The 27,670-nt window shown below is 46.8% G+C and overlaps 1 protein-coding gene across 2 annotated transcripts in view; it reads left to right on the forward strand.

Moving 5' to 3' along the window:
* Window positions 1-27,670, forward strand: part of LOC122933072 — a 145,063-nt gene that overhangs the window by 72,351 nt on the left and 45,042 nt on the right. The window contains exons 5-6 of one of the 2 annotated variants that reach the window (XM_044287824.1): window positions 9,752-9,881; window positions 14,329-14,376. In XM_044287824.1, coding sequence (XP_044143759.1) covers window positions 9,752-9,881; window positions 14,329-14,376 — 178 coding nt within the window. The remainder of the gene's footprint in view (window positions 1-9,751; window positions 9,882-14,328; window positions 14,377-27,670) is intronic. The other variant, XM_044287825.1, reaches the window with a different exon arrangement.

The raw sequence follows: 27,670 nt of genomic DNA on the forward strand, positions 1-27,670 counted from the left end.
GCAGTCTCTTATGCTGTTTGAAGACTCTGCTGGCAGGGTTTCCAAGGGCATCCACCTAGCCCTTCCCCAGCGGTGGAAGACATAGACTGCACTGACGCACAACCACTTATGTTTCCTGATGATGAGGACATGGGAATACCACCTCAGCATGTCTCTGATGATGACGAAACACAGGTGCCTAACTGCTGCGTCTTTCTGCAGTGTGCAGACTGAACAGGAGGTCAGGGATCAAGACTGGGTGGAAGACGATGCAGGGGACGATGAGGTCCTAGACCCCACATGGAATGAAGGTCGTGCCACTGACTTTCACAGTTCGGAGGAAGAGGCAGTGGTGAGACCGAGCCAACAACGTAGCAAAAGAGGGAGCAGTGGGCAAAAGCAGAACACCCGCCGCCAAGAGACTCCGCCTGCTACTGACCGCCGCCATCTGGGACCGAGCACCCCAAAGGCAGCTTCAAGGAGTTCCCTGGCATGGCACTTCTTCAAACAATGTGCTGACGACAAGACCCGAGTGGTTTGCACGCTGTGCCATCAGAGCCTGAAGCGAGGCATTAACGTTCTGAACCTGAGCACAACCTGCATGACCAGGCACCTGCATGCAAAGCATGAACTGCAGTGGAGTAAACACCTTAAAACCAAGGAAGTCACTCAGGCTCCCCCTGCTACCTCTTCTGCTGCTGCCGCCTCGGCCTCTTCTGCTGCTGCCGCCTCGGCCTCTTCCTCCGCCTCTGGAGGAACGTTGGCACCTGCCGCCCAGCAAACAGGGGATGTACCACCAACACCACCACCACCACCTCCGTCACCAAGCGTCTCAACCATGTCACACGGCAGCGTTCAGCTCTCCATCTCACAAACATTTGAGAGAAAGCGTAAATTCCCACCTAGCCACCCTCGATCCCTGGCCCTGAATGCCAGCATTTCTAAACTACTGGCCTATGAAATGCTGTCATTTAGGCTGGTGGACACAGACAGCTTCAAACAGCTCATGTCGCTTGCTGTCCCACAGTATGTTGTTCCCAGCCGCCACTACTTCTCCAAGAGAGCCGTGCCTTCCCTGCACAACCAAGTATCCGATAAAATCAAGTGTGCACTGCGCAACGCCATCTGTAGCAAGGTCCACCTAACCACAGATACGTGGACCAGTAAGCACGGCCAGGGACGCTATATCTCCCTAACTGCACACTGGGTAAATGTAGTGGCAGCTGGGCCCCAGGCGGAGAGCTGTTTGGCGCACGTCCTTCCGCCGCCAAGGATCGCAGGGCAACATTCTTTGCCTCCTGTTGCCACCTCCTCCTTCTCGGCTTCCTCCTCCTCTTCTTCCACCTGCTCATCCAGTCAGCCACACACCTTCACCACCAACTTCAGCACAGCCCGGAGTAAACGTCAGCAGGACATTCTGAAACTCATATGTTTGGGGGACAGGCCCCACACCGCACAGGAGTTGTGGCGGGGTATAGAACAACAGACCGACGAGTGGTTGCTGCCGGTGAGCCTCAAGCCCGGCCTGGTGGTGTGTGATAATGGGCGAAATCTCGTTGCAGCTCTGGGACTAGCCAATTTGACGCACATCCCTTGCTTGGCGCATGTGCTGAATTTGGTGGTGCAGAAGTTCATTCACAACTACCCCGACATGTCAGAGCTGCTGCATAAAGTGCGGGCCGTCTGTTCGCGCTTCCGGCGTTCACATCCTGCTGCTGCTCGCCTGTCTGCGCTACAGCGTAACTTCGGCCTTCCCGCTCACCGTCTCATATGCGACGTGCCCACCAGGTGGAACTCCACCTTGCACATGCTGGACAGACTGTGCGAGCAGCAGCAGGCCATAGTGGAGTTTCAGCTGCAGCACGCACGGGTCAGTCGCACTACAGAACAGCACCACTTCACCACCAATGACTGGGCCTCCATGCGAGACCTGTGTGCCCTGTTGCGCTGTTTCGAGTACTCCACCAACATGGCCAGTGGCGATGACGCCGTTATCAGCGTTACAATACCACTTCTATGTCTCCTTGAGAAAACACTTAGGGCGATGATGGAAGAGGAGGTGGCCCAGGAGGAGGAGGAGGAGGAAGAGGGGTCATTTTTAGCACTTTCAGGCCAGTCTCTTCGAAGTGACTCAGAGGGAGGTTTTTGGCAACAGCAGAGGCCAGGTACAAATGTGGCCAGCTAGGGCCCACTACTGGAGGACGAGGAGGACGAGGATGAGGAGGAGGTGGAGGAGGATGAGGATGAAGCATGGTCACAGCGGGGTGGCACCCAACGCAGCTCGGGTCCATCACTGGTGCGTGGCTGGGGGGAAAGGCAGGACGATGACGATACGCCTCCCACAGAGGACAGCTTGTCCTTACCCCTGGGCAGCCTGGCACACATGAGCGACTACATGCTGCAGTGCCTGCGCAACGACAGCAGAGTTGCCCACATTTTAACCTGTGCGGACTACTGGGTTGCCACCCTGCTGGATCCACGCTACAAAGACAATGTGCCCACCTTACTTCCTGCACTGGAGCGTGATAGGAAGATGCGCGAGTACAAGCGCATGTTGGTAGACGCGCTACTGAGAGCATTCCCAAATGTCACAGGGGAACAAGTGGAAGCCCAAGGCCAAGGCAGAGGAGGAGCAAGAGGTCGCCAAGGCAGCTGTGTCACGGCCAAGCTCCTCTGAGGGCAGGGTTAGCATGGCAGAGATGTGGAAAACTTTTGTCAACACGCCACAGCTAACTGCACCACCACCTGATACGCAACGTGTTAGCAGGAGGCAACATTTCACTAACATGGTGGAACAGTACGTGTGCACACCCCTCCACGTACTGACTGATGGTTCGGCCCCATTCAACTTCTGGGTCTCTAAATTGTCCACGTGGCCAGAGCTAGCCTTTTATGCCTTGGAGGTGCTGGCCTGCCCGGCGGCCAGCGTTTTGTCTGAACGTGTATTCAGCATGGCAGGGGGCGTCATTACAGACAAACGCAGCCGCCTGTCTACAGCCAATGTGGACAAGCTGACGTTCATAAAAATGAACCAGGCATGGATCCCACAGGACCTGTCCGTCCCTTGTCCAGATTAGACATTAACTACCTCCCCTTAACCATATATTATTGGACTCCAGGGCACTTCCTCATTCAATCCTATTTTTATTTTCATTTTACCATTATATTGCGAGGCTACCAAAGTTGAATGAACCTCTCCTCTGTCTGGGTGCCAGGGCCTAAATATATGCCAATGGACTGTTCCAATGTTGGGTGACGTGAAGCCTGATTCTCTGCTATGACATGCAGACTAATTCTCTGCTGACATGAAGCCAGATCCTCTGTTACGGGACCTCTCTCCTCTGCCTGGGTGCTGGGCCTAAATATCTGACAATGGACTGTTGCAGTGGTGGCTGACGTGAAGCCTGATTTTCTGCTATGACATGCAGACTGATTCTCTGCTGACATGAAGCCAGATCCTCTGTTACGGGACCTCTCTCCTCTGCCTGGGTGCTGGGCCTAAATATATGCCAATGGACTGTTGCAGTGGTGGCTGACGTGAAGCCTCATTCTCTGCTATGACATGCAGACTAATTCTCTGCTGACATGAAGCCAGATTGTCTGTTACGGGACCTCTCTCCTCTGCCTGGGTGCTGGGCCTAAATTTATGAAAATGGACTGTTGCAGTGGTGGGTGACGTGAAGCCTGATTCTCTGCTATGATATGAGGACTGATTCTCTGCTGACATGAAGCCAGATCCTCTGTTACCGGGACCTCTCTCCTCTGCCTGGGTGCTGGGCCTAAATATCTGACAATGGACTGTTGCATTGGTGGCTGACGTGAAGCCTGATTCTCTGCTATGACATGCAGACTAATTCTCTGCTGACATGAAGCCAGATTGTCTGTTACGGGATCTCTCTCCTCTGCCTGGGTGCTGGGCCTAAATTTATGAAAATGGACTCTTACAGTGGTGGGTGACGTGAAGCCTGATTCTCTGCTATGACATGAAGACTGATTCTCTGCTGACATGAAGCCAGATTGTCTGTTACGGGACCTCTCTCCTCTGCCTGGGTGCTGGGCCTAAATTTATGAAAATGGACTGTTGCAGTGGTGGGTGACGTGAAGCCTGATTCTCTGCTATGATATGAAGACTGATTCTCTGCTGACATGAAGCCAGATCCTCTGTTACGGGACCTCTCTCCTCTGCCTGGGTGCTGGGCCTAAATTTATGAAAATGGACTCTTACAGTGGTGGGTGACGTGAAGCCTGATTCTCTGCTATGACATGCAGACTAATTCTCTGCTGACATGAAGCCAGATTGTCTGTTACGGGACCTCTCTCCTCTGCCTGGGTGCTGGGCCTAAATTTATGAAAATGGACTCTTACAGTGGTGGGTGACGTGAAGCCTGATTCTCTGCTATGATATGAAGACTGATTCTCTGCTGACATGAAGCCAGATTGTCTGTTACGGGACCTCTCTCCTCTGCCTGGGTGCTGGGCCTAAAAATCTGACAATGGACTGTTGCATTGGTGGCTGACGTGAAGCCTGATTCTCTGCTATGACATGCAGACTGACTCTCTGCTGACATGAAGCCAGATCCTCTGTTACGGGACCTCTCTCCTCTGCCTGGGTGCTGGGCCTAAATATCTGACAATGGACTGTTGCATTGGTGGCTGACGTGAAGCCTGATTCTCTGCTATGACATGCAGACTGATTCTCTGCTGACATGAAGCCAGATCCTCTGTTACGGGACCTCTCTCCTCTGCCTGGGTGCTGGGCCTAAATATCTGACAATGGACTGTTGCATTGGTGGCTGACGTGAAGCCTGATTCTCTGCTGTGACATGCAGACTAATTCTCTGCTGACATGAAGCCAGATTGTCTGTTACGGGACCTCTCTCCTCTGCCTGGGTGCTGGGCCTAAATTTATGAAAATGGACTCTTACAGTGGTGGGTGACGTGAAGCCTGATTCTCTGCTATGACATGAAGACTGATTCTCTGCTGACATGAAGCCAGATTGTCTGTTACGGGACCTCTCTCCTCTGCCTGGTTGCTGGGCCTAAATTTATGAAAATGGACTGTTGCAGTGGTGGGTGACGTGAAGCCTGATTCTCTGCTATGATATGAAGACTGATTCTCTGCTGACATGAAGCCAGATCCTCTGTTACGGGACCTCTCTCCTCTGCCTGGGTGCTGGGCCTAAATATCTGACAATGGACTGTTGCATTGGTGGCTGACGTGAAGCCTGATTCTCTGCTATGACATGCAGACTAATTCTCTGCTGACATGAAGCCAGATTGTCTGTTACGGGACCTCTCTCCTCTGCCTGGGTGCTGGGCCTAAATTTTTGAAAATGGACTCTTACAGTGGTGGGTGACGTGAAGCCTGATTCTCTGCTATGACATGAAGACTGATTCTCTGCTGACATGAAGCCAGATCCTCTGTTACGGGACCTCTCTCCTCTGCCTGGGTGCTGGGCCTAAATATCTGACAATGGACTGTTGCATTGGTGGCTGACGTGAAGCCTGATTCTCTGCTATGACATGCAGACTAATTCTCTGCTGACATGAAGTCAGATCCTCTGTTACGGGACCTCTCTCCTCTGCCTGGGTGCTGGGCCTAAATTTATGAAAATGGACTGTTGCAGTGGTGGGTGACGTGAAGCCTGATTCTCTGCTATGATATGAAGACTGATTCTCTGCTGACATGAAGCCAGATCCTCTGTTACGGGACCTCTCTCCTCTGCCTGGGTGCTGGGCCTAAATATCTGACAATGGACTGTTGCATTGGTGGCTGACGTGAAGCCTGATTCTCTGCTATGACATGCAGACTGTTTCTCTGCTGACATGAAGCCAGATCCTCTGTTACGGGACCTCTCTCCTCTGCCTGGGTGCTGGGCCTAAATATCTGACAATGGACTGTTGCATTGGTGGCTGACGTGAAGCCTGATTCTCTGCTATGACATGCAGACTAATTCTCTGCTGACATGAAGCCAGATTGTCTGTTACGGGACCTCTCTCCTCTGCCTGGGTGCTGGGCCTAAATTCATGACAATGGACTGTTGCAGTGGTGGCTGACGTGAAGCCTGATTCTCTGCTATGACATGCAGACTGATTCTCTGCTGACATGAAGCCAGATCCTCTGTTACGGGACCTCTCTCCTCTGCCTGGGTGCTGGGCCTAAATTTATGAAAATGGACTGTTGCAGTGGTGGGTGACGTGAAGCCTGATTCTCTGCTATGATATGAAGACTGATTCTCTGCTGACATGAAGCCAGATTCTCTGTTACGGGACCTCTCTCCTCTGCCTGGGTGCCGGGGCCTAAATATCTGAGAATGGGCTGTTCCAGTGGTGGGTGACGGGAAACCAGATTCTCTGCTATGGGACCTCTCTTCAATTGATTTTGGTTAATTTTTATTTATTTAATTTTTATTTTAATTCATTTCCCTATCCACATTTGTTTGCAGGGGATTTACCTACATGTTGCCTTTTACAGCCCTCTAGCCCTTTCCTGGGCTGTTTTACAGCCGTTTTAGTGCCGAAAAGTTCGGGTCCCCATTGACTTCAATGGGGTTCGGGTTCGGGACGAAGTTCGGATCGGGTTCGGATCCCGAACCCGAACATTTTCGGGAAGTTCGGCCGAACTTCTCGAACCCGAACAGCCAGGTGTTAGCTCAACTCTAGTCTTGTCTTTTCTTATTTTGTGTTTGATATATTCCCTGTTGTTTGTATCTGGACAGAGACTTCCATTCATCCATCTGGGGAGGAATGGGTTGTCTCTGGTCCTAACCTTTTTTTATTTTTAATTTAATTTAATTTAATTTAATTTTAATTAAAAAAAAAAAAAGCTGGAGGGCTGAGAGCCGCATGCTGGGGAAACAAGCGCCCTAAAGCCTGCTGTGGACTACTGCATGCTGGGGAAACAGGCCCCCTAAAGCCTGCTGTGGACTACTGGAGGCAGAACTGCCAGCAAGGTGACTTGTGTTATATGAACTTTCCATTGTTTGTGAATTAACACCAAGACTGCAAAGTTACGTGCTGTTTTGTGCAATTGCCTCAAGTGTTAATAAACACTGACGTTTTGACTTAAGAACTTGTATTTTGACTCTATACTGCGCCCGCTTACCCTATCTACCAGAGCGAAACCCCACACAGGGTATAAGGGACCAGATTGTGCTGTGGCTCTCGCCACTAAACCTACAACCAGGCATGGTTGTGTCTGACAATGGCCATAACTTGGAGGTCCCATGCACCCCTTCCACCACAAAAAAGTTGTGTATGGTTCAATTTTCCTTTTATTGTCCTCCTCCTCCTCCTCCATCATATCAACATGCGTCTTAGGCTGCCATTGCTCCTATTGTTTTAGAGGGTCAGCTCAGCAGCAGGCCCTCACCCATAATTTTTTCCATGGTCAGATCAGCAGCAGGTCCTCAGCTCTAATGTTTTAGAGTGAGCTCAGCAACAGACCCTCAACCATAATTTTTTCAATGGTCAGCTCAGCAGCAGGCTCTCGCCCATAATTTTTTCCATGGTCAAATCAGCAGCAGGCCCTCGCCCCTAATGTTTTAGATGGTCAGATCATCAGGCACTCACCCCTAATGTTTTAGAGAGTCAGCTCGGCAGCAGACCCTCACCCCTAATGTTTTAGATGGTCAGCTTAGCAGCAGGCCCTCGCCCCTAATGTTTTAGAGGGTCAGCTCAGCAGCAGGCCCTCGCTACTAATGTTTTAGAGGGTCAGCTCAGCAGCAGACTCTCGCCCATAATGTTTTAGATGGTCAGCTCGGCAGCAGGCCTTCGCCCATAATGTTTTAGATGGTCAGCTCAGCAGCAGGCCCTCGCCCATAATGTTTTAGATGGTCAGCTCGGCTGCAGACCCTCACCCATAATGTTTTAGGCCTCTTTCACACTTGCGTTCTCCGAATCCGGCGTGTACTCCACTTGCCGGAATTACACGCCGGATCCAGAAAAACGCAAGTGTACTGAAAGCATTTGAAGACGGATCCGTCTTCAAAATGCTTTCAGTGTTACTATGGCACCCAGGACGCTATTAAAGTCCTGGTTGCCATAGTAGGAGCGGGGAGCGGGGGAGCAGCATACTTACTGTCCGTGCGGCTCCCGGGGCGCTCCAGAGTGACTTCAGAGCGCCCCATGGTAGCACCCGGCAGCCATGGTAACCACTCTAAAAAAGCTAAACGTCGTATCCGGCAATGCGCCGAAACGACGTTTAGCTTAAGGCCGGATCCGGATCAATGCCTTTCAATGGGCATTCATTCCGGATCCGGCCTTGCGGCAAGTCTTCAGTTTTTTTGGCCGGAGCAAAAAGCGCAGCATGCTGCGGTATTTTCTCCGGCCAAAAAACGTTCCGTTCCGGAACTGAAGACATCCTGATGCATCCTGAACAGATTTCACTCCATTCAGAATGCATTAGGATAATCCTGATCAGGATTCTTCCGGCATAGAGCCCCGACGACGGAACTCTATGCCGGAAGACAATAACGCAGGTGTGAAAGAGCCCTTAGATGGTCGGATCAGCAGCAGGCCCTCGCCCCTAATGTTTTAGAGGGTCACCAGCAGGCCCTTGCTCCTAATGTTTTTGAGGGTCACCAGCAGGCCATCAATCATAATTTTCAAGGGTGTGTATGATGCCCTCCTTTATGTGTAATAAAGGTTGTATTGGAGTGCTGGTTCCTTGTAATTTTTGGCATCCCTTTCACTTAGTGCATAGTCTTTATGTAGGAGTCCCACTACCTGAACAATTGTACCACAATGTGAATGAGGCCCTCCTTTATGTGATATACAGGTTGTATCGGAGTGCATCTTCCTTGTAATTTTTGGAAGCACCTGCACTTTATATACAAGTAAATATACGTGAAAGAATGTTTCCTAACAATTTTTCCTCTAAAATCGATTCTATCTTCTATTTGGTGCGTATTATTGTCAGTCTGTAAAATTGGCGTACTACTCGGCCAACATCGTTCCCAGCAGCGACCTGGGAGTCCAAGATGCATCCAGACATCCTCCCCATGCTGTTCCCGAACCATTTCAGTGGTGTTTCCATAAATTTCTGACCTTTACATGTGAACCAGACACCCTCCCCTCTTCAGAGCAGGGGGTGCCTGGTTTAATGCTCGGGTTCTCTCATTGACCGCCATTGTGCACCCGAGCATCCCGAGGTGTTCTACTCGAGCACCAGAGCACTTTGGTGCTCGATCAACACTAATAATAGTTTATCATGGTGATGCAGCAAACTCTGGAGCTGGGCCCTCACTGTGACTTGAGAGTGCGAGCTGTATTATAAAACAAGCACACAGCCATCACTGCTGGGATTGGCGATAACTACAATCCTGGCACTTTAACCCCTCAGACGATGCAGTCAATAGTTAGATAGAGGGAAGGAGACAATTCTGTCCTCTAATCAGCAACCCGCAAATGCAGTTACTGCATTTGGAATGGCTGCCAGGGGCCTTCTGAAGGGCCCAGGCCTGCCACATCCTGCATGATGTATATGTGCTTGTTAGAATGACTATGTACAGTAAAAAAGTTCAATAACTTTTTTTTAAATAATAAAAAAACTAACATATTAAAAGTAAAAAAAAAATAAAAATCCCTCCACCGCCTGAGTATGTGGCTGTACAGATAAACCAAAAAACATTTCAAAAAAATGTTGGGTAGATTCTCAGACCCGAATTGAATACTCCAAGTATATGGTCGAACCCATTTACAACAAGTTTTTTTGGATATCTAATGTTCAGTACTTTGATATGATTGACATTTGAATTTATTTTTGATCCAGGGGAGCAAGTGAAAACTGAACATGGCAAGAACTGGGCATACGTGAATGAGTATACCAGCCTAGAAGAACCTTCTTCTCTCAAGTACTCTTCTTTACCTACATCATGTTCCTCGGTCTTCTATCACGATAGGTAAATTAACAGTAGTAGTAGTAACTATTTGTCTATTAAATATAATTGTTGTAATTGTCACAGCATTTATAGGAAATTGTAGTCTAGTTGGTACATCTTGAGCATATCTATGTGAAGATTTAACATTGTATACTTGGTGCAGTTTTCATTTCAGTAGTGTGGGGGGTTCAGTCAGCACAGCCCTGTATGCAGGTGCACATTGCTATGGCGAAATACACATACAAACGCAAAAACACAAATGCAAATCCACTCTGCAACCAGCACTCTGCCCTGCCTCTATGCTTGATGTTGAATGAGGGATTGGTGTACATTTTGGCCAAAGCGTAATAAGCCACTCAACAAGTCAAGGTCGCCTCCATGAGTGGTCCCTAACACTAGTTCCTACCTGTTATGGCCCATGTGGACTTTGTGTGGCTGTCATGGCCCATAACAGGTAGTAACTAGTGTTAGGGACCACTCATGGAGGCGACCTTGACGTGGTGAGTGGCTTATTACGCTTTGGCCAAAATGTACACCAATGCCTCATTCAACATCCAGCATAGAGGCAGGGCAGAGTGCTGGTTGCAGAGTGCGATTGCATTTGTGTTTTTTCATTTCAGTAGTATTTCTGAAAATATCTTGTGGGCCACACATCAGTAGGTGACCTTGGCTTTCCTTCAAACAAGAATGCTTGACTGATGGGACTTTTGTCATAATGCACTCCGTGTATTTACTTTTCAGAAGGAGTATATAGAGCTACCTTTATTTACAACATCACTGTCTCTACATGAGATAAAATATATTTTTCCACACTGGGTTTTTCAGTTCCATTGTAATCTTTGAGGAGATTAGTATCATTAGAACAGTTTCCCATGGTAGATATAACGTCAAGAGTTCAGCTTGGGCCACGCTTCCCTCAGTGCTGCCTGGCAAGGGGTATCTTCTCCATTCAGACCAGAGAGCCATGATGATATCTTAAAGCCATGTCTTGTCTCTACAGAGTTTGACAAACAGACATCTTAGTTTCCTACTTTTCCATCATCCTTCCACCTTCTCAACAACCTAATACTGTGGCCACTGTGCTCCCCAATACCATACTGCTGAAATAGATAATCCTGCTGAAAATATTAGTACTCTACACAAAAAGTGCCCTCTTTAATAAATATTGGAACACAATGTCCTAAAAAATAACTGCGCCCAGCAAATAGTGTCGCTCACACTAATAGTGTAAACATAATGTCTCCCAAAAATTATTGTGTTGAGCTTATATTGTGCCAGGGTGCCCCCAACAGTAATACTGCTGCCCAAAGTCCCACCAATACAAATAATTATCTGCCAATTATCTTAATGTTAACAGTGCCCCAATAGTAATAATGCCCCCTAGTAATCATGTTCCCTGCAGTCCCCCAGTAGTAATAATTCTCCTTATAATGTCAGTAGAAAATTGCCCCCTTAAAATGTGTGCCAGTGCAAAAAATACCACCTTATAATGTGTGCCAATAAAAATAAAAAAACGTACCTTGCATGATTTATGCAGTCCTGGAACAACCTTTCGAGGGTGTATATCTTTGCTCAAGGTGTGAGCAAATTACCCATTTAGAATCGCAAATCGAGTCTCTAAATGGGCAAGTTGCAACACTGAGAGGCATTGACAATTTGCAAAAGAGTTTGCTTCTCACATCTTTGGGGTAGATGAGGGGGAGGGTGACAGAGAGGAGGCTGAGGAAAGTGAGGTAGCTAGCTAGCTAGCTAGGGTTAGAAAGTGGGGTAGAGGGAAGAGTGCCAGAGATCTAGCCCTGATCTGACACACCCCAACAAGTTTGCACGTTTAGCAGATGAGGGTGATGTCAGTCCAGGGACGGCCCTGCTGCAGAGATACATGTAGCTAAAATACTAATAGTTACTATAAACCACCTAATATACCAGAATTCCACAGAAAATGTACTACTAGAGATAGACGAGGCGGCAAATCATAATGAGGTGGTTATTATGGGGGATTTCAACTACCCAGATATAGACTGGGAATCTAAAACTTGTATATCTCATAAAGGAAACGGGTTCTTGGCAATAATCAAAGATAATTACCTCTCCCAACTGGTTCAGGACCCGACTAGAGGGACGGCCATACTGGACTTAGTATTAACCAATAGGCCTGACAGAACAACAGACGTGCAGGTTGGGGGACACCTGGGAAATAGTGACCATAAAGTAATAACCTTCCAATTATCATTCAAAAGAGTGTTTCTACAGGGAGGACCAAAAATACCAAACTCCAAAAAAGCTAAATTTAGCCAACTAAGAGAGGCCATAGGCCTAACTAACTGGGACAAAGTCCTCAAAAATAAAAATACAGCCACAAAATGGGATATCTTTAATAGCATCCTAAAATCTCATTGTGAGAGGTACATACCGTATGGGAATAAAAGGTTAAGGAACAAAAATAAACCATTGTGGATAAATAGAACTGTAAAGAAAGCAATAAATGACAAAAAGAAAGCATATACAATCACTAAAACAGGAGGGTAGCACGGAAGCACTGAAAAACTATAAGGAAAAAAAATAGAACATGTAAAAAACAAATAAAAGCGGCCAAACTAGAGACTGAGAGATTAATTGCCAAAGAGAGTAAAACTAACCCTAAAATGTTATTCAATTATATAAATGTTAAAAAGTATAAATCTGAAGGTGTTGGCCCTTTAAAGAGTAATGAGGGGGGAGTCGCAGAGAGCAAAGCTGTTCAATATTTTTTTCTCTAATGTATTCACTGAGGAAAATAAACTGTCAGATGAAAGGCTGAATGTAAAAATAAATTCCCCATTTAAAGTGTCCTGTCTGACCCAGGATGAAGTACAACAGCGACTTAAAAAGATTAAAATAGACAAATCGCCAGGACCGGGTGGCATACACCCCAGTATCATAAGGGAATTAAGTAATGCCATAGCTAGACCCTTATTTCTGATATTTGCAGACTCTATACTGACAGGGGATGTCCCACAGGATTGGCGCATAGCAAATGTGGTGCCAATATTCAAAAAGGGCCCAAAAACAGAGCCTGGAAACTATAGGCCAGTAAGTTTAAAACCTGTTGTGGGTAAACTGTTTGAAGGTTTTCTGAGAGATGCTATCTTAGAGCATTTCAATGGAAATAAGCAAATAACGCCATATCAGCATGGCTTCATGAAGGATCGGTCATGCCAAGCTGATTTAATCAGTTTCTATGAGGAGATAAGTTCTAGACTTGACAGCGGCAAATCAATGGATGTCATATATCTGGACTTCTCCAAAGCATTTGACACTGTACCACATAAAAGGTTAGTATATAAAATGAGAATGCTCAGACTGGGAGAAAATGTCTGTATGTGGGTAAGTAACTGGCTGAGTGATAGAAAACAGAGGGTGGTTATTAATGGTACACACTCAGATTGGGTCACTGTCACTAGTGGGGTACCTCAGGGGTCAGTATTGGGCCCTATTCTCTTCAATATATTTATTAATGATCTTGTAGAAGGCTTACATAGTAAAATATAAATTTTCGCAGATGACACTAAACTGTGTAAAGTAATTAACACTGAAGAGGATAGTATACTACTACAGATGGTAACACTGACATGGAAAAGGATCTAGGAATTTTAATAAACAGAAAACTAAAGCTGCAGTCCCCCAGTAGTAATAATTCTCCTTATAATGTCAGTAGAAAATTGCCCTCTTAAAATGTGTGCCAGTGCAAAAAATACCACCTTATAATGTGTGCCAGTAAAAAAAAAAATAATAATTACCTTGCATGATGTATGCAGTCCTGGAACAGGATAGTATACTACTACAGAGGGATATGGATAGATTGGAGGCTTGGGCAGATAAATGGCAGATGAGGTTTAACACTGACAAATGTAAGGTTATGCACATGGGAAGGAATAATGCAAGTCACCCGTACATACTAAATGGTAAAACACTCGGTAACACTGACATGGAAAAGGATCTAGGAATTTTAATAAACGGCAAACTAAACTGCAAAAACCAGTGTCAGGCAGCTGCTGCCAAGGCCAATAAGATAATGGGTTGCATCAAAAGGGGCATAGATGCCCGTGATAAGAACATAGCCCTACCACTTTACAAATCGCTAGTTAGACCACACATGGAGTACTGTGTACAGTTCTGGGCTCCTGTGAACAAGGCAGACATAGCAGAGCTAGAGAGGGTCCAGAGGAGGGCAACTAAAGTAATAACTGGAATGGGGAAACTACAGTACCCTGAAAGACTATCAAAATTAGGGTTATTCACTTTAGAAAAAGATGACTGAGGGGAAATCTAATTACTATGTATAAATATATCAGGGGTCAGTACAGAGATCTATCCCATCATTTTTTGCCTTCCTCTGGATCAACTTGCAGGATGACAGGCCGAACTGGATGGACAAATGTCTTTTTTCGGCCTTATGTACTATGTTACTATGTTATATATTTATCCCCAGGACTGTGACTGTGACGAGGGGACATCCTCTGCGTCTGGAGGAAAGAAGGTTTGTACACATAGAAAATGATTCTTTACGGTAAGAGCAGTGAGACTATGGAACTCTCTGCCTGAGGAGATGGTGATGGTGAGTACAATAAAGGAATTCAAGAGGGGCCTGGATGTATTTCTGGAGTGTAATAATATTACAGGCTATAGCTTCTAGAGAGGGGTCGTTGATCCAGAGAGTTATTCCGATTGCCTGATTGGAGTCGGGAAGGAATTTTTTATTCCCCTAAAGTGGGGAAAATTGGCTTCTACCTCAGATTTTTTTTTTCCTTCCTCTTGATCAACTTGCAGTATGACAGGCCGAACTAGATGGACAAATGTCTTTTTTCGGCCTTATGTACTATGTTACTACCTTTCAGATCAGACCCCAGATCAGACCTCAAGTCAGGCCCCCATATCAGACCTAAAATATAGCCCCCATATCAGACCTAAAATATAACCCCCATATCAGACCTAAAATCAGATCCTCGTTTTAGATCCTGAGATCCGACCCCCATATTAGACCTCAAATAAGTCCCCTATATCAGACCTCAAATGAGCCCCCCATATCAGACCTCAAATCAGACTTACTATATAAGATCTCAAATCAGATCCTCATATTAGATCCTGAGATCAGACCTCCATATCAGACCTCAAATCATATCCTCATATTAGACCTAAAATAAGAACCCCATATCAAACCTTATCAGACCCCCATATCAGGCCTCAAATCAGACCCTCATATCAGATCACCATATCAGACCTTAAATCAGACCCCCATATCACACTTCAAATCAGACCCCCATATCAGACCTTAGATCAGACCCCTCGCTGGTCTTTTCTGGTCCTGCGCAGCACTGGGACCTGACTGCATACAGCATCAGGTCATAGTGCACACCTACATCCTGACGATGTATGCTGTCAGGACAGTGCAGTGAGGACTCAGAAGACCAGGAAGAAGGCGTGAGTGCAGTCCTTCACTTACTGTTCCCCACGCCTCTTGCATTCTCGTGAGCCCTTCCATAATGAAAGCTCTCACTGGTGTTCGCTTTATAAGACGCACTGTGTCTTATAAAGCGACAGGTACAGTAATTGGCTGTGCGCCACTGGCAAGGAGGGCCCTGTGGGCCCCCTGGCTATGGAGCCCAGTCGCAATTGCGACCAATGCGACCCAGAGAGCTACACAACTGTAACTGTTAAAGGGGTTGCCTCACTTTAGCAAATAGCATTTATCTTGTAGATATCATGTAGATTCATTTTCCATCATATTATATAGTGCTCGTTACCAGGGGTTAGTGGTCGTGCTTTCACACTATAGGAAAAAGTACTGGCCTTTCTGGTGGTCAGGATAGTGGGAGGGAGCATAGGCACACATGCACAGCGGCTCCCGTCCTGGCCAGATCGTATCTGTGCTGCAACGGCAGCCGTAACCCCTGGAAAAGAGCAGTGTATAATGCAATGGAAAAATAAATCAAGCCAGCAAAGGAGGAAATATGGACAATTACAATACATTAGTAAGTGCCTTGTATTAATTTTCTCTAAATGATAAATGTCATTTCCTGAAGTCAGAGACAACCCCTTTAATCCCTTGATGACATCTGCCATACATGTACGTCTGTGGCCAGCGATAAAGTCGATTGCAGACAGTTAACCACTCCAATGTTGTGGTCAAATATAACCACGGCATCTGAGAGTGGAAAACATAGGAGTGCTGCACTCCCAATTTTCTACTTTCCCCTTGCTAAGATCTGTAAAGATGTTCCTTAGTAGTAATAGTCCTGAGCCTGTACAAGGCTACCAGGCCTATTAAAGGTATATTCCAACACTGGCCTGAAGGTGGCACCACCACGTTGGAATATACAAAAAAAATGAAAATACATGACATCAAAAGGTTAAGATAAATTTGTGTGATAACTGGAGTGTGTAAGCATAAGAACTACCAAGATGATAAGCGCTGCCAAAGGCTTCTTTTACTCAGACAGATATACTGCCTGTACTGAGCACTCCTCAACCATTTAGCAAGTCGGTCGGCACTTTTTTACTTTAATTTTCATGTTAGAATTTTAGTGAGGCAGCATGTTTGTTTCCCCCTCTTCTAATATTCTTGGCCGCACAGCGTTTTGCTGGTGACAAAGATAATTTTTATGCCAGTATATTTTATCATATGTTGGCTGATCATTGGGCATGATTACACTTGGGAGTGAATTTCACATGGACGCTTGTTTAGACAAACGTGGCACAGTGTAAATGCGGCCTTAACCCTTTCCAGACACAGCCAGGTTTCACCTTCCTAACAGAGCGTAATTTTGAGAATGTGTCATTTTATGTGGTAAGAGCTTTGTAATGCTTTTACCTATCCAAGCCATTCTGAGACAGTTTTTTCATAACACATTGTACTACAATCTAGTAATAAATTTGAGTTAATATGTTTTACCCTTATTGATAAAAAAAAAATCTTTAAAAATTAGCAATTTTCTCAATTAGAATTTTTCTGCTTTTAAGATAGATAATAATACCTCACAAAATAGGTAATTAACATTCACCATATGTCTACTTTATGTTGGCATAATTTTATGAACAATCCTTTTTTTTTTTAGGGACCAATTCAGTGACTTTAAAGTAGTTGTCTACTTTTTTTGATGACCTATCCTCAATATAGGTAATCAATATCAGATCAGCGGGGGTCTCTCTGTCGATCAGCTGTTTGAAGAGAAAGCAGAACTCGTGCAAGTGCTGCCTTCTATTCACTGTTCACCTGTTTGCCGTCACAACTGCAGCAGTGAGCAGTGTCATTCCACATTCTCGTCCTTATTCACTTAAATGGGTGAAGAGAATGCTCACTTTGCACAAGCGATGCTTTCTCTTCAAACAGCTGATATGCGTGAGTGTTGCGAGTCAGCAACCATTAACACCCTGTGATTACATTGTGCGAGCTGTTGGAGTGAGCCCCCTCCCTCTGTAAATGTGATGTAAGCATTGATCACCACATCTAAGGGGTTAAACCTGCCAGCATCAAAGTTATGATAGTTACAGCATGGACCTGGCTTTTTTGCAAATCTGACCAGTGTAATTTTAAGTGGTGATAACTTTAAAACGCTTCGACTTATCCAGGCCATTCTGAGATCGTTTTTTCGGCACATATTGTACTTCATGACACTGGTAAAATCAGTAAAAAAAAAATCATTTTTATTTATAAAAAAATACAAAATTTACCCAAAATGAAGTAAAAAATTTAAAATTTCCAAGTTTCAATTTCTCTACTTCTATAATACATAGTAATACCTCCAAAAATAGTTATTCTCTTACGTCCTACCAGCAACACAGATGGGGGGGGGGGTTAACTTCCCCCTGTGGACTGGTAGGACCGGCGGAATTTTTAATGAGCCCAAAGAATAACCAATAGAAGAACTCCAGCTCCCTTAAAGGGAGGGGTTCGCCCCCCAGCCCACCGTGTTTTTTTCTGTCCTTTGGACAGGTGGACTGGCGAAGCTCTCCCTTTTTGGGATCTGGAGACCATTATCAGCTATGTTTGTTTGGTCTCTTTTCTTTTGTCACTTTTCATCTTGCGCTTATATTTTTGCGCTTATTCTTTTCCATTTTTCCCCCCAGTCAGCTACCATAAGCGATACCTGGGGGCGATGTGTTCCTTTTGGTGCACTGGCTCCCCTCCTGAATGCATCGGTTCGCCGATCCGGCGTGGTATGGCCGCGCCATGACCAGAAGTGACGCGCGGTTTCTGGCGGCGTCACTTCCGGTTTTCCGGCTGATCTCGATTTTGTTGCTTCTTGAAGCAAATCAGTCTAGCAGCCAGAGGGGTTGTTCCTACAGGGAGTGGGGGCCATATAAGGGCAAATTAAATGCCTTTCTTTACCTCTGTAAGGTTTTAAAGCAGAGTAGCTTTACAAGGATTCCTGGGGAGGGCTGGTAACTGGGCCCCCTCCCCTGGGCGGAGCTGTTCACCTACATAAGCTCCATGATAGCTTCATTCTGTCTCTGGCTGCGCTGCTTTAACAAGCTAGCTCCAGAGTCTCCTGCGTTCAGTGAGAGATATTGCTATCATCCGATTGCTATTCTATTTCAGCTTTATCATTGTGTTTGACTTTTCCTCTGGTTCGTGCCGCTAATTAATGTATGTTTCTCCCTTACTTTTAGGAATGCTTTTAAATTTTCTTCTTTCGTTTCAGCTATGGCTTCTCCTAGAGAGTCAGACCAGCAACAGAAGTCAGCGGCCAAGAGGAAACACCTGGCCTGTTACGATTGCAACACGCCTCTTGACGATAGTTGCCCCTTTTCCAGGTGTGACAGCTGCCGTTCCGCCACTGCTACAGAACCTACTATGCAGGACATGTACCAGTGGGCCAAGACTTACGTAGACGACTCCATTAAGGGGGTCGTACGTCTTCTAAATGAGAGGTTACCGATTCCCTCTCAAACTCAGATGGAGGTGGTCGCCCCCACTGATAGACCGATGCCCCTTTCTGTGGGGTCGTCTTCCTCTGATGAGGAAGAGTCAACTTCATGTTTATTTCCACCCGAAAAGACACAGAAGCTACTAAAGTCCATCAGGTTGGGGGACCATGATGTTGACGTAGGGGAGTCTTCCGATCGCGCTTGCCGGACCCAGCGGGTCTTTAAGGCAGATGAGACCCTTCTCTCTGTGATGCGCACAGAGTGGAAAAAGCCGGAGAAAGGTCCAGTCCTTACCCGGAAATTTAAGTTAATGTTTCCGATGGCTAAACCCTTAGTGGAATCATGGGGTTCCATTCCTAAGGTGGACATGGCGATAGCCAAGTTGTCCAGGAGCACTCTGGTTCCTGCAGACGATGGGTCTAGTCTGCAGGACCCTCTAGATAGGAGGGCAGAATGTACCCTCAAAAGGGGTTACTCGGCGGCCGCAGCCTCAGTCTCGACATGCATTGCAGCCACAGAGGTCGCTTCTTTTCTTAGGTCTAGATTGAATCAGATCCAGACGGATGTCGACCAAAGTGTCTCTCGGGACGATATCCTCGCCGCCTTCAAATCCGTCAATCTGGCCATGGATTTCCTGTGTGACACATCCCAGCTACAGCTTAAATTGGCGGCCAAAACATTGGCTCTAGTGTCTGCTGCTAGGAGACCTCTGTGGCTAAAGCCCTGGAATGCAGACAATGCATCCAAGTACAACCTCTGTGGTCTTCCCTTTGAACCGAACCGTCTATTTGGTTCCGAATTAGACACCATCATGGAGGGTCTCTCAGATAAAAAGGGAAAGAGTCTCCCTTTCGGGGCAGGGGTAGACAAGCTCGTGGGGGCCGACCAGGACAGCAGGCTGGACGTAGAGATTGTCGTTACGCCTCTAGATTTTCCGGTACCCCTCCCTCACCTCCCTGTAGGGGGGCATCTTTCCTTTTTCAGACACGTATGGGCCCAGGAAGTCTCAGATCCCTGGGTCCAAAGTATAGTAGCTACGGGCTATCTAATAGACCTCGTTTCTCTCACCCCAGGAAGATTCATTGCTACGCGCAGTTTTGTGCCGGCCAGACAAAGGATCATAGAATCCTATATCCAGGACTACCTTTCCAAGGGAGCCTTGGAGGAGGTACCGGCAGGGGAGAAGGGTCTAGGGATTTATTCTCCAGTATTTCTGGTACCCAAAAAGACAGGAGGTCTCCGGATGATCATAGATTTGAGATTCCTCAATTGTTTTGTAAGGAGAACCAGGTTCCGCATGTAAACCATAAGGTCAGTCAGCCACCTCCTCAGCCCTGGGGACGTGATGGCTACTCTGGACCTCAAGGATGCTTACCTCCACATCCCGATCCATCCTTCCTCCTGGAAATTTCTCAGGATCGCGGTCCAGATTTCAGGAGTGCGCAGGCATTTTCAATTTGCCGCCCTTCCTTTCGGAATCTCATCCGCCCCCCTTATCTTCACCAAGGTGGTAGTATCGGTGGTGGCAGCTCTGAGACTCCAGGGTCTGACCATTGTTCCTTACCTGGACGATTGGCTTCTTCTAGCCTCTTCGGTCCCCCTACTTTCCCATCATCTTCATGTCGCAATTTCCTTTCTGCTCCGCCTAGGCTGGATTATCAACTGGCAGAAGTCAAATGTGAGCCCTTCAACTTCTATCCATTATCTACGAATCATAATCGACTCTCTGGAGATGTCCCTCCAGTTGACGCCAGAAAGAAGAGCGCGGATTCAGGACCTGGCAAGGTTCCTTTACGTACCACGACAAGTCTCTATACGGACCCTCATGAAGATGTTGGGGCTCATGTCAGCGGCTGCGGATGCAGTCCCTTGGGCTTTATGGCACCACCGACCTCTTCAGTCGGAGGTCTTAAACAAATGGAACGGCAGCCCTGCGGGGCTAGATTCCCTGTGCTCCCTATCCAACCAAACCCGGAATTCCCTCAGGTGGTGGTTCCATCTACTAGCAGGGAAGTCTATGACCCAACCAGTTTAGCTCATATTGACTACGGACGCGTCCCTTGTAGGCTGGGGCGCCCATTTAGACGGATCCCCAGTTCGGGGATCTTGGTCTCCTCAGGAGCGGCATCTTTCTTCGAATCTCCGCGAGATGCGTGCTATCCGGCTAGCCCTCCTACACTTCGCCCCTCAGATTCGGGGCAAAGCAGTGAAAGTCCAGTCAGACAACACGACTGCCGTGCTTTACATAAACAAGCAGGGAGGCACAAGATCCTTACCCCTTCTTTCAGAGATTGGGGTAATTCTGCGGTGGGCAGAGCTGAACCTATCCCATCTATCTGCCACTCACATCCAAGGTTCCCTCAACATCATCGCAGACCGCCTAAGTCGCGGCTTACCGACCATGGAGTGGTCACTGCATCCGGAGATCTTTAAACAGCTAGTCCTCAGATGGGGTATGCCAGAGGTGGATCTCATGGCAACCAGGTTCAATGCCAAGGTACAGAGGTTCTGCTCCCTATACAGGGAGGACAACCCCCTGGCGATAGATGCTCTGACAATACCATGGAGGTTCAGGCTGGCGTACAGCTTCCCTCCTTTTTCCATGATTCCGAGGGTATTGATAAAAATCCGTCAGGATCAGGCCTCGGTAATCAGGCCTCGTTTTGGCCCAGGAGATCCTGGTTTACCCAGCTCATTCAGATGAGTCGGGGACAATATTGGAGACTCCCCCCGGAGCAGACCCTGGTGTCGTGAGACACTCATCTCTGCCCAGATCTGCACAGATTCAACCTGACAGCCTGGAGGTTGATCAGTCCCTTCCCAGAGTGGAGGGGCTCTCTGAGTCGGTCCTGAGAACTTTGTCGCATTGCAGAGCAGAGTCTACCAAGAAGGCCTACTCCCGGATTATGAGGATCTTCACCTCTTGGTGTAGCTCCAATCAGGTGGCGTCTGCAGATCAGCCCCTCTCAACGATCTTACAATTCCTCCAGGATGGGATAGACAAAGGTCTCTCCCCATCTACCCTGAAGGTCCAAGTTTTTGACATCTCGGCCTGGCTCAACAGGCCAAATTCTCGGGTTCCGCTCATCAAACGCTTCCTTAAGGGAGCGGAAAGATTGAAGCCTACAATACTGAAACCCGTTCCCCAATGGGACTTGTCAGTAGTTCTCAGGGGGTTAGCATCTCCCCCCTTCGAACCCTTGGAGGAGGCAAGCTTTAAATTTCTAACACTCAAGGTGGTCTTTCTTCTGGCCATAACCTCAGCCAAAAGAATTTCGGAGCTGCAAGCTTTCTCCGCTTTACACCCATACACGATTTTCTTACAGGACAGGGTCCTTCTAAAATTTCTACCTTATTTTAGACCTAAAGTTCCAACCTTTCAAAATATCAATCAGGTAATCTCTCTACCTGTATTATTCTCCGCCTCCTCCTCTGATGTTCCAGTCCGACATCCACTGGATATATCGAGATGCCTCCAGATCTATGTGGATAGATCCAGAGAATTCAGGATAGATGACAACCTCTTCATCCTGTTTGCCGGTAAGTCTAAAGGCCGTAAGGCGTCTAAAACTACCATTAGTCACTGGGTCAAGGAAGGCATTAGGGAAGCTTTCACCTTCCAATCCTTAGATCCTCCGGAGTTTGTGAGGGCCCATTCTACTAGAGCCGTAGCTACCTCTGTCGCGGAGAGAAGTCTTCTCCCCCTAGAGTTGATCTGTAAGGCAGCTTCCTGGAGCTCTGAATCAACCTTCATCTCTCATTATAGAATAGATGCTAAGGTAGCAGAGTTTTAGGCCTTTGGGCAGACAGTTCTTACTTCTGCCAGGCATGAGGACCCTCCCTAGGGGATTCTTCTTGCTATCTCCCCATCTGTGCTGCTGGTAGGACGTAAGGGAAATTGTTAATTTCTAACGATAATTTGTTTTCCCTTAGTCCTAACAGCAGCACACAAATTTCCCACCCTAAAAGTACTTTCTTGTTATAGACACAGTGGGCTGGGGGGCGAACCCCTCCCTTTAAGGGAGCTGGAGTTCTTCTATTGGTTATTCTTTGGGCTCATTAAAAATTCCTACCAGTCCACGGAGGGCAGTTAACCCCCCCATCTGTGCTGCTGTTAGGACTAAGGGAAAACAAATTATCGTTAGAAATTAACGATTACTTTACATTCCCCATATGTCTACTTCATGTTTGGATCATTTTGGGAATGACATTTTATTTTTTGAAGATGTTACAAGGCTTAGAAGTTTAGAAGCAAATCTTTTTTAGGGACCAGTTCAGGTCTGAAGTCACTTTGCGAGGCTTACATAATAGAAACCACCCAAAAATGACCCTATTCTAGAAACTACACCCCTCAAGGTATTCAAAACTGATTTTACAAACTTTGTTAACCCTTTAGCTGTTCCACAAGAATTAATGGAAAATAGAGATACAAGGGGGCGGAGCTTGCGCCGGCCTGAGATGGCCGCTTGAATCTGAGCTCCGTCTGACTGACGGTCTTTAGCACCAGCTATCTTTTGCTCTTCACCCGAAAATGGTGAAAATAGGTAACCCCAAGGCAGGGGAACACCCTAGCTCTAACAAGAGCCATCTCCAAGGAGGCGAAATGGATAGATTTGTCAAGAAGGCGGCTGCAGCTTTTGTCGCTCGTGACTCCAAGATGGCGCCGACTCAGCAACAGAAAGCGGGCCTGCAGGATAGATCGGATGAGGAGAGCGAAACGGAGGAGCTACAGGGCAGGGGGGCCCTTCCGATTACAAGGAACTATCTGAAGAGCACTCTGAATAAAGCCTTGGAGCCCCTGCTCAGCGAATTTGCCGCATTGCGCCAAGACATGAGGCAGGTGGGTGAACGAGTTTAGACGCTCGAGAACAACCAGGCCCTGATGCTGGATCACCAGAGGGCTACAACAAGCTCGTTCCGTAGATGTGGCACTTACCTGAACGAGATGCAGAACGCCTTAGAAGACCAGGAGAACAGGGGACGCCGGAACAACCTGCGGATAAGAGGTATCCCTGAGTCCGTTCTCCCTGGTGAGGTTCCTGCTACCATCACCTCCCTCTGTGTCTCCCTCCTAGGCCCTGACTTCGCTCCAGAGGTCATAATTGAGAGGGCTCACAGGGCCTTACGGCCTAAACCTAAAATAGATGAGCCCCCAAGAGACATCATCTGCAAGTTCTTGAACTTTCAGGTTAAATCTGCGGTGCAGGAGGCGGCCAGAAACAGATCCGAAATAGTGTTTGAAGGCGCATTAGTTTCGATTTACCAAGATCTGGCCCCTTCCACCTTAAAGAAGCGCAAACATCTTAAGCCTCTGACGGAGTGGTTGCGAGCTAATAGGATCCTATACAAGTGGAACTTTCCGTTTGGCCTGTCCTTTTCCCAAGGGGGCCGCCGCTTCAATATCACCTCGCATGCTGACCTGGACAACGTCTATGAACACCTTCAAATCCTACCTATGCAGATAGAAAACTGGGAGCAGTTTCAAGACCTCTTTGCCCTACCTGCAGTTCCAGAAGTGGCTCCCTTTTCCCTGCACCATACTCCTAAAGCTCACAAGTCAGGGAAGAGAGGCCGACAGCTGACGCCTAAGAGACTGGCTCAAGAATGATACCCCTGGCCCTCCAGATGTAACCGTGGACAGTGGTGGTCCTCGTTGGCAGGACCGTAGTGGATCTCTCCAGAGAAGTAGCTCCTTTTTGTTTAGTTTTGTTCATTCCTGCTCGTAGATCCGCTGCGTCGCCCCTTGATAGTCATGTTTATGATAACTATGATCAGATATTGTTTTAGCATTGCATGTCTATTGGCCACTCACCTCTGTTCACATTTAACACCCAGTGGGCACTCCTCAATTCGAATATCCCTTGAATTACCTATTGAGGCCCTCCTAGGCCCCTATCCTTTTCCCCATTAGGGTTCCTGCCAGTTCCTTGTTCAATTTCAATTTCTAACCCGTTTTCAGGTTGCTCCCAAACGTGCTAAACGTCATGTAAACTGGTCTTTGACCGATTTTCCCCCATGCTTTATACTAGTGGTTCTCAATCCACTCCTTGTTATATTTTGTATTTTTCTTTTGTTCTCACTGTTTCCCCTGTCCTGTTATTTTATTTTAGGTACCCGACACAGACCTCACTGATTCATCAGCAATGCTCGCAGGTTTGCAAGATTTCAGCTTCTCCTCCGGGCGGGGTAGGGCCCCTTCAAAAAGTGAGTGCTCTCTCTTGGGGGACCAGCACACACTATGCTTCTATGTTCACAACACAGATTAGTCATGGCTGACATCCATATAGCTTCCTATAATGTGAAAGGCTTTAACTCGCCCTCTAAGAGAAGCCAGATCTTCTCCATATTGCGCAAGGAGGGAGCGGATGTGCTGCTCCTCCAAGAGACTCACTTTAGATTTAACCATTTTCCCAACATGGAATTTTCTCACTAACCCATTTGGTTCCATAGTGGGGGGGCCACTGCCTCGTCAGGAGGAGTAAGCATTGGTTTTAAAAGGAGAATACCTTTCAAACCTACCAGTCACCTGCAAGACCCAGAGGGCAGATTTATTATGGTGAAGGGCTACATAGGTTCCCAAATGTATTCCTTCGTTAACCTGTATGTCCCAAACAGCAACCAGGCTAAATGGCTCTCTTCCATAGCCCAAACAATCTCCTCTTTTAAGGAAGGTATAGTCTTAGTGGGAGGAGATCTCAATACGGCCCTCGACCCGCAGATGGATTCTTCCTCACACAAGACTCCTCAGTCTAGGCGCTCCTTAAAATTCATTAGGAATTTTTTCTGGGACCTACATTTGGTGGATGTGTGGCGCACCTTACATCCTAGTACCCTAGACTATACGTTTTATTCACATACCCATGGATCATACCACCGTATAGATTATATCTTCGTATCCAAAGAACATTTGCAACTATGCCATAAGGCTTACATTGGGTCTATACACTTGTCAGATCATGCTCCTATTTATTTAATGATAATATCCCCAACACAACAATCCAAGAGTTTTAATTGGAGATTGAATGAGTCCATCCTAGGTAATTCCGAATCTGTAGAAAAAATAGCCACGTTATTGGACGAATACTTTAACCTTAACTCCCTTCCGGAATTATCCCCCCAAGTCACTTGGGATGCCCATAAACCCTTTATTAGAGGTGAATTTATTAGCATTAGCTCCCATTTAAAGAAACAACGGGAAAGTAAAATTAACAGTCTCCTTTCCACAATAAGAAAGTTGGAGGCGGGCCACAAACAATCCATGGCTGAGACCCAACTCCAGGAACTATCCAAATCTAGAGCAGAACTGAAAACCCTATTACAGAGTAGATGGGCCAAGTATTACCTTAACTCCCAATATAAGTTCTATGCACACGGTGACAAAGCCACCAAATTTCTAATTAGCAGAATCAAGGCCAGGAGGGCAGACAATTACATACATCAACTCGCCTCCCCGAAAGGCGAGCCAATTTTTGCATCACAAAAAATTGCAGCTCAATTTAGGGATTTTTATGAGGCCCTTTATAATATTCCTCCTTCTTTCTCTTCTTCTGCTCACTCCTCATTAATTGACACCTTTCTACAACCCTTGTCCTGCCCGACCCTATCAGTTGACCAGAAACGTTCCCTGGAGGCTCCATTTACCATCGAGGAATTAACCCTGGCTCTGGCCCAAATGCCCCAGGGTAAAAGTCCAGGCCCAGATGGCCTTCCCGCTTCCTACTACAAAACTTTCAAGAAACAACTCCTGCCCCGCTTACTCACTGTGTGCAACCAGTCCTTACAAAATATCTCCCTTTCTAGGGACATGACGATTGCCCATATTGCTCTGATTCCTAAGGAGGGGAAGGACTCCAAAGTGTGTGCTAACTATAGACCGATATCTCTACTCAATATTGATCTTAAGCTTCTAGCGAAACTTCTAGCTAACCGCTTGGCAGTCCTTCTCCCTCTTTTAGTACATATGGACCAGGTGGGATTCGTTCGCGGTAGGGAAGGTAGAGATAACACGGCTAGAGTTATCAACGTATTTTGCCATGCTAAATGCACTTCCTCCCCACTACTACTTCTCAGTACTGACGCTGAAAAAGCGTTTGATCGCATAAATTGGAACTACTTAAGCCGCGTGCTAGAACTGTTCGGCCTGCCTGGTCCATATATCAAGGCAATATTCGCAATGTACGAGCAAGCCACAGCTCGGGTTATGGTCAATGGTGACCTCTCTACCCCCTTTCAAATACGGAACGGTACGCGCCAGGGATGTCCTCTATCCCCTCTCCTTTTCATCTTAGCTATGGAACCCCTCTTAATAAAACTTAGAGCAGACACAAGGATTAAGGGTATGTTTCTGGGAGGTAGGAGCCATAAACTTGCCGCCTTTGCGGATGACGTCATGATAATGACTTCTAACCCTAGAACCTCCCTCCCCTTAATTCAGGAGCATTTAAGAAGCTACAGTGACGTCTCTGATTTTAGGATCAACGAAAGTAAGTCCGTCATTGTTAGCACGGGCCTATCCCCTCAGCTTAAACGCTCCTTAATGGAAAACTCGCCATTTAACTGGTTGTCCCCAACAGTAACTTACTTAGGAGTGAAGATTGGTCCTAACATTTCTGACCTCTTTTCACTTAATTTTACCCCCTTGAAATCCTCACTATTCGAGGCCGTAGATAAACTCAGCAAGTCAGCCCCGACACTCTCGTGGTTTGGCAGGAAAAACATCCTCTCTTCACTTGTCATTCCCCGCCTCACTTACCTTCAACAGGTCCTACCAATCCCTATACCTAAGTCCTACTACGTAGCCCTCAGACAAAAATTTAGTGCTTTCATATGGAATGGTCGTAGACCCAGACTTTCTTACTCGTTTTTGTCCCGTTCTAGAGTTACAGGTGGAATTGGCTTGCCAGACC

The sequence above is a fragment of the Bufo gargarizans genome, chromosome 3 (assembly GCF_014858855.1).
Source record: "Bufo gargarizans isolate SCDJY-AF-19 chromosome 3, ASM1485885v1, whole genome shotgun sequence".
Classification (NCBI taxonomy): domain Eukaryota; kingdom Metazoa; phylum Chordata; class Amphibia; order Anura; family Bufonidae; genus Bufo; species Bufo gargarizans.